Raw genomic sequence first — 7,500 nt, 5'->3', positions numbered from 1 at the left:
AATGACAGTTTCCTTCATTACAAGGTTTATTAAAAGCATTAGTTAAAGTTCCTTGCTTGATTACATTTCCAGTGAACATGTGTGGCAAGAAATGAGATTAATCTATTTATTTCTTTTAGATTCATAAAATAAAAACGAGTAATACGCTATTCACGTGGTTCTCTTGGTCCCTCAACACTGCTCACTCTTGGAAGCAGAATATAATTAAGGGTTTTCTTACGGAAAAGTTATTATCATGCTCATTAACACTGAAAAGAAAGCTCTTCTTATTTTCTCCTTTCCTTAATTAGTTCATGAATCCGAAAAAATCAAGCAATTAAGCGATTGCAGTTTACGCCACCAAGGAAACTGAGTAGGATAAATATTATTATTATTATTATTATTATTATTATTATTATTATTATTATTATTATTATTATTATTATTATTATTATTATTGGGAAACTACTTGTAATTATTCTTGTGTCTATTTTTCTAATTCACTTTCGCTTCAGATAGTCGTTTCACGCTACCAACTTGATAGTGTCTTGGAAATTCATTGCCTTCTCAGTAATAATTTATGGAAAAATAAGAAAAATTTTCACATGTGTAGGTGTACTGTACATGCAATAATATATATATATATATATATATATATATATATATATATATATATATATATATATATATATATATATATATATATATATATATATATATATATATATATATGTGTGTGTGTGTGTGTGTGTGTGTGTGTGTGTGTGTGTGTGTGTGTGTGTGCAGTATGTATGTATATTTATGTATACATCACTTTCCTAAAATTAGGCGTTCACAGGAAAATGGTACAAGCGTTAAAGGGATAAAGGTGGAGGTACAGACATATACTACAATTTTGACCACTCTAACATCCTGGCATATCACTCGTACTAAATCACTCAAAGAGGCAAAGTAAGTAATCCCCTGAAACTAAAGAGTAAACGTTTTGTCTTCACAGGCCTGAGTGTAAATTGGTGTATTCCTAAGGGATATAAATTTAGTATGACTCATACTTCAAGATACCGAGGTAGAGAATCCGGCAAAATATCACGGAAGAAGTCAAATCTCAATTCATGTCAGTAAGTACTGTAGAATATGTGTAAAAAATTGCGTTTCTGAGGGAGAGGATATTAAGGATTAGCTTCAAACTGCCTGAAATCCATTATTTCTATCAACTAAAGGCTTCTTATTTTTTCTTTAAATTATTCCCTTTGATATCATTTGAAAAAATAGTTTATTGATGATCCAATTGCCAAGTGTTCTTTTTTGTCATTGAGAATTTTGCGATTCCTTAGAGTAGATAGCTATTATTGACAAGCTTGTCTGCAGAATCTAATAAATTAATTAACCTTTTCAACTCCTCTTTCTATATTCTTATATATCATAAAAATAGCACAAGGAAGGATCACATAACCTTGATTAATCAATAATTCATACCACCTTTATTCAGAACGTTGTGAAAGGGTGACAACCATGGGCTCAAGGCCTTTAGGTAAAGGCCCATTTACTCCATTTTGGCAAACGTTTGTTTAGCTGTTGCAAAACGATCTGGTGCCACACGCGTGAATCTGACAAATACTGGGGTCCCTGTTGTCTTCATATAGTGATAAATATCGTGTTTGGCGGAAACCGTGGTCGTTTGAAGAAGTTCTGGACGGAAAAATTACGGTTACAACCTGAGGAGGTGGGCGTGGGCATCCGGGGATGGGCTGATGTGGAGAGTGAGGTCGAAAGAGGCTGTTTGGAGAGGTGTTGACAAGTAAGATTCAGCATTAACTAGTCGTCGGTGAGTAACATCAACCAGGAGCTAAATAAGTGAGACAAAATCCGCACCCAGTATTGGCAGTGTGATGTCAGCAACGAGAAACTTTTAGTTATATTTAACACTTCTAAACTAAAATGTGAGGTTCTGGTAACCATGGGTGGGGATCACAGTACCGTTGGCAGCTATTAGGCGGACGTTGGCAGATTTAGACAGACTACATGGTGTCCTGACGAGTGGCTTTGGTAGAAGAGAATGGTAAGCACCCATGTTAACCAAAATTCACACGCCCGTACCTGCCTCATGTTAAAAGAAAAAGATCACTAACAGGGGAGGCCACCCCCAAAAGAGATTGCCTACTTACACGTTTTTTGGCCACTGACTACCGTCTGAGCATTTCTTCATAGCAACCCCGACTTTGGAGAGGCAATAGCATAGCTGTGGCGGATAGGCATCTTTAAGTGGCTGTAGAGGTTGTTGGTTGGGGTGTAAGTAGGTGGTGGGTGGTTTTCTCGGTGTTCTTGTTGCTCCAGCACGCCATGGGGTGGGTGTCTGTGTCCTATTGCATTTACGTTAGATTTGGTCTATGTTGAATAGTTGACCACTTCGTCAGGAGTGGAGGCGTGGTTGGAGGTCTTGAAGATGGTGAAGTTGCTGTCCATAATGGCGTGGACTTTGGTCATCAAATCCTTTATGGGCGAAATATCAACATCGGAGATGACAGCGCATAAAGGTTCTGGTACGCATCATACCCAAAGGGAATGAAGATTCATTTTACGGGGAAAGTCATCTGTGGCAGATTATATACGAGCGATATTGGTAATTTCGCTGAGGGTCTGCGAAGCTTTTTGAACTCACCAATGGTTGTTAAGAGAGCTGAAAAAGTTTGGCTATGTCGGCAGCTGTTGATAGCGAGTACTGCTCTAGATGATATGTTTTGAGGGTGTCATATGCTATGGGGGCAAGAAAACTTACCTGATATTTCCAGGAAAGTGTCTTTGGGGATCGATGTGAGAACATAGATCACTTTGATGCTAGCGAAGGGCAGTAGTTTCAGGGATGTGACGTTGATAGTAGAGTTAGTGTCAAAGGGTGGCATCATCAAACGGTAAGACACAGCAGTAAGGGGGAAGGTGACCCTGGACACTCCAGGGGTAACTAATGTGCTTGGCGTCAGTTAGGTGATAACTGTGAGCCGAAGTGAATGCAACTAACTTTATTCAAACAGACAGTGGGCTTATATACAAGACTTTCATTCGTAAAAAATCACAAAAATTCAAACACATCAATTTATGAAAAGACAGACTGAAACCAGTTCTGTTAAAAGTGAGGTGTAGCATGATATACAATAAAAAAAGAAAATACCCTTACAATGTACGAGTGCGTGTGAAACACATGCAGTTCAATACTGGGGTTCAATACGTTTTCTACTCCTATTAGACTTTTCCATCTTCCTATTTATAAATGCTACATATTCATCTTCCTGGTGTTGTGAATGATAAAAATCTTATATTCAGACGCCGATTGACTTTGAAAGGGAATATCTCACACTGATTGTTAATATTTTCTATGCATGGTGATATACCAAGCTATATTGATACCATTTGCATTAACAGAACTCTTCATTCCGAGATTTGAGTATTGTACTTTTACGGTATAACAAGAGAGGTCTCTATCTTTTTTTACATATTTTTCCAAAAAGTAGAATTAACTTCAGAACTACCTATACACCTTCCTCTTTTATATATTACCTCTTTACGTTATTATTTTGTTTGGTTTTAGCTTAGGTCTATATGATACGAAATCCAACAACAAAAATGTTGGCTTCAACAAAAAACGCTAAAGTGTTTACATCCAGAATCATTCATGCACATAGAATCCGATTGTATATAGGAATGACTAGATTTTGGCAAGGAGCTTATTGGTTTTAGCCAGCGTGAAAAAAAAAAAATAGCTCTCGTTATTTTAGTACCAAACGTGGCAATTGCATAACTATGCTGGTGGGTATTTTGTACTTTGTATAAGAAAAAGAATAAATATTGTTGAAAAACATAGTTATGTATAGTTTTATGTAACGTTGTTCACCCACCACTCTCTCTCTCTCTCTCTCTCTCTCTCTCTCTCTCTCTCTCTCTCTCTCTCTCTCTCTCTCTCTCTCTCTCTCTACTTTACTTAATACAAAATACATTTCAATAATAATGCAAATACCTTATCGGGTTTCTGTACTCGAGTTTACTTGAAGTGATGTTACTGTCAGCTAAATTTATCTCATGTTATCAAATGACAGAACCTTTAGTTGCTATTCGGTATTGTTCATTAGAATAAGGATTAAATAATCAAATATATATAACACAAGGAAAAGAAATCTAGCAAATATTACCTTTAAGGAGACACACACTCAAATTTAAATGAAAATAAAAGAATCAGTGACATAGAAATAGGATATCTATTCTTTGTGCCAAATTCTGGGGATTTGAGCTTTTTGTGGTTTCTCATCATGAAAAATTCTTTGTTCTTTTATTTATTCTTCATAGACATCAGCACACCTCGGGCAATTTGGATATGCGATACAACACAACTTGAAAAGAAAGTAACTTCAAGGTTCTTTCGGATATGCATCGATTATTGATACATGACGAATATTTTCTCTCTCTCTCTCTCTCTCTCTCTCTCTCTCTCTCTCTCTCTCTCTCTCTCTCTCTCTCTCTCTCTCTCTCTCTCTCAAGAAACATGCACACTCATGCACAAACGCCCGCAAACACAGATATATATATATATATATATATATATATATATATATATATATATATATATATATATATATATATATATATATATATATATATATATATATATATATATATATATATATACATATGAGAGCTGGAAGTTTATAATTGTAAGCCCTCGACTAAACGTAATCCTTTCACCCATAATTTTTGTACTTATGGGAGAGTAATTATCTTATTTTCATTTACTTTTCAACCTGAGACACCTCCAAAAATACTTTAGATCAACATCTAAAAATCCTAAAATCGAATAAGACAACCAAATTTAAAGTCTCGTAGTTAGAGACTGTATAATTATGATAAAGAATATCTTTTTTTATACATATTTTATACATATATATATATATATATATATATATATATATATATATATATATATATAAATATATATATATATATATATATATATATATATATATATATATATATATATATATATATATATATTTGTGTGCGTGTGTGTACTCCGAGAGATATACTAGAAAACCATAATTTCCACAAATTGCAGAACTAGTGGATTGTGGTTAGGAAAGGGAGAGGGGTTGGGAACGGTTGACTGGGTCTGTGTAATTGCATATCTAAGTATTTAAACGTAAGTTTTGACGGCTTAGGTACACTAATTAATCAAATATGAATTACTATAAAAATGGCAATTACATAGTTGTATTATTTTGTATTAATTTTATGATGGGAATTAAATTTTAATTATTACTTATGAAATACATTACTATCGTATTTGGTGACTGGGTCATGCATTAGATATAAGAAATATTTATTTCACGTCTGAATTAAATACTACTTAATTTATTTGTACTGAAAAATACCCCTATACAATCAGTATATCATCACGCCAGGCAATGCAACTTCATTTGGCAATAGAGAATTCCGGTTGGGTACCATATATAGTGATTTCTCTCAGATTTTTCCTTCAGCGTTGAATACAGCTTATTAGTGAACGCAAAACATTGGAATAGTTCAGGTTATATAGAAATAAAATATTTTTTCGTTAATTCTATGATATAATTCAACCAATATAATGCATAATTTATTCAATATATTAAAAACAGATTATTAAACAAATATTCCAGTGGTTATTCACAATACGAATATAACTAAAATAAAAATCTTCATATATTTGAAATCATATATCGACACTTTAATTCATGCATTTCATTCTACCATGTTTTGAGTATTGTTCTCCTGTCTGGTCTTCAGCTGCTGATTCTCATCTTAATTTGTTGGACAGAAACTTACGGTCTATTAAATTTCTTATTCCTGATCTAGATATTAATCTTTGGCACCGTCGTTCAATTACTTCATTATGCATGCTCCATAGGATTTTGCATAACTCTGACCATCCCTTACATTCAGATCTCCCTGGACAATTCTATCCTGTTCGTAATACTAGGCAGGCAGTTAATTCTAATAGCCAGCCCTTCTCCATCATGAGGCTCAATACTACACAGTATTCTAGAAGTTTTATTCCAGCTGTCACCAAGTTGTGGAATGATCTTCCTAATCGGGTAGTTGAATCAGTAGAACTTCAAAAGTTCAAAGTTGGAGCAAATGTTTTTATATTGACCAGGCTGACATGAGTCTTTTTATAGTTTATATATGACATATCCGTTTTTTGACGTTGTTAATAGTTTATATATGACATGTCTGTTTTGACGTTGTTACTTATTTTAGAATGATTTATTGTTAATTTGTTCTCTTCATTTATTTATTTCCTTATTTCCTTTCCTCACTGGGCTAATTTTCCCTGTTGGAGCCCCTGGGCTTATAGCGTCTTGCTTTTCCTACTAGGGTTATAGCTTGGATAGTAATAATAACAATAATAATATGGGTGAAGTTATTTCTTATATGAATATTGTATAACTTTTCATAGAAATCCTTCGAAATTTTTATCACCCCATCTCTATTGTGGATAATATTTCCATTATTATCCTTTACAGCAAACATCTTGGGTGGACAACGCTTCAATACAGATGAAGAGGTGAAGGAAGCGGTCAGCAAGTTCATCGACGGCCTAGCGGCGGAGTTCTTCGAAGAGGGTTTTCAGAAGTGGATAACTCGTCAGGAAAAATGCGTAGAAAAATCTGGCGACTATGTAGAAAAATAGTTTAAAGTATAAGCTTTCACATTGTATACTTATTTATGTCAATAAAAAAATGTCTTATACCTGCAAAAATTTTGGGAACCTTATTTTTTACTTGCCCCTCGTATATTCAACAGATAATGACTATATACATGCAGCTGAGATACAAAAATGTTAAAAAAATTTAAACCAACTAAGACATGTGATGGCAAGATTAAACAGGTTGTTCTATTTCTACTGTGGGAGAGATCGAAAGATGATAAAAATGTAATAGCATTACAATTTATGAGCATGTAAGAAACACATGCAGTACAGTTTTCCAGCGGACTAGAACGATTGCATTTGTAGTTGGTGCGTGTATGTGTGTGTGTGTGTATATATATATATATATATATATATATATATATATATATATATATATATATATATATATATATTTCAAATAAGACACATATATTAATACATTAAAGTCTGGATTCTCTTAACAACCTCGGGATCAGAGCCCCAGGCGGAACCGCCCAATGACTATAATATCTGGGGCTCTGATCCCGAGGTCGTTAAGAGAATCCTAACTTTAATGTATTAGTATATATGGCTTATTTGAAATATGAAAGAAACACGTTTAAATGTGCAAAAATTTATCATTAATTGAATGCCAAGTCCCAAACCTACCAATTAGCTACGGTGGTGAAGATGGGTTGATTTCAATTCTAAGTACAGAAAACCTGAATTTGACAGGTATATGTACAGAAGAATTGTCATTGACTTTTATCTTTCTTCGTGGCCGAGTAATATGGTCACGGGCATACAGATATCCTGGACGAGGGTTCAAA

At 34.0% G+C, this 7,500-nt stretch overlaps 1 protein-coding gene across 1 annotated transcript in view; it reads left to right on the top strand.

Annotated features, from left to right (window-relative positions):
- LOC137639709 (uncharacterized) overlaps positions 1-1,101 on the top strand; it is a 6,558-nt gene extending 5,457 nt beyond the window's left edge. Inside the window, exon 2 of the mRNA XM_068371957.1 lies at positions 977-1,101. Coding sequence (XP_068228058.1) covers positions 977-1,101 — 125 coding nt within the window. The remainder of the gene's footprint in view (positions 1-976) is intronic.
- The last annotated feature ends 6,399 nt before the right edge of the window (positions 1,102-7,500 follow it).

Source organism: Palaemon carinicauda, chromosome 4 (assembly GCF_036898095.1).
Source record: "Palaemon carinicauda isolate YSFRI2023 chromosome 4, ASM3689809v2, whole genome shotgun sequence".
Taxonomy (NCBI): Eukaryota; Metazoa; Arthropoda; class Malacostraca; order Decapoda; family Palaemonidae; genus Palaemon; species Palaemon carinicauda.
The sequence above is the reverse complement of the archived record's forward strand: the minus strand, read 5'-3'. Positions and strand labels throughout refer to the sequence as shown.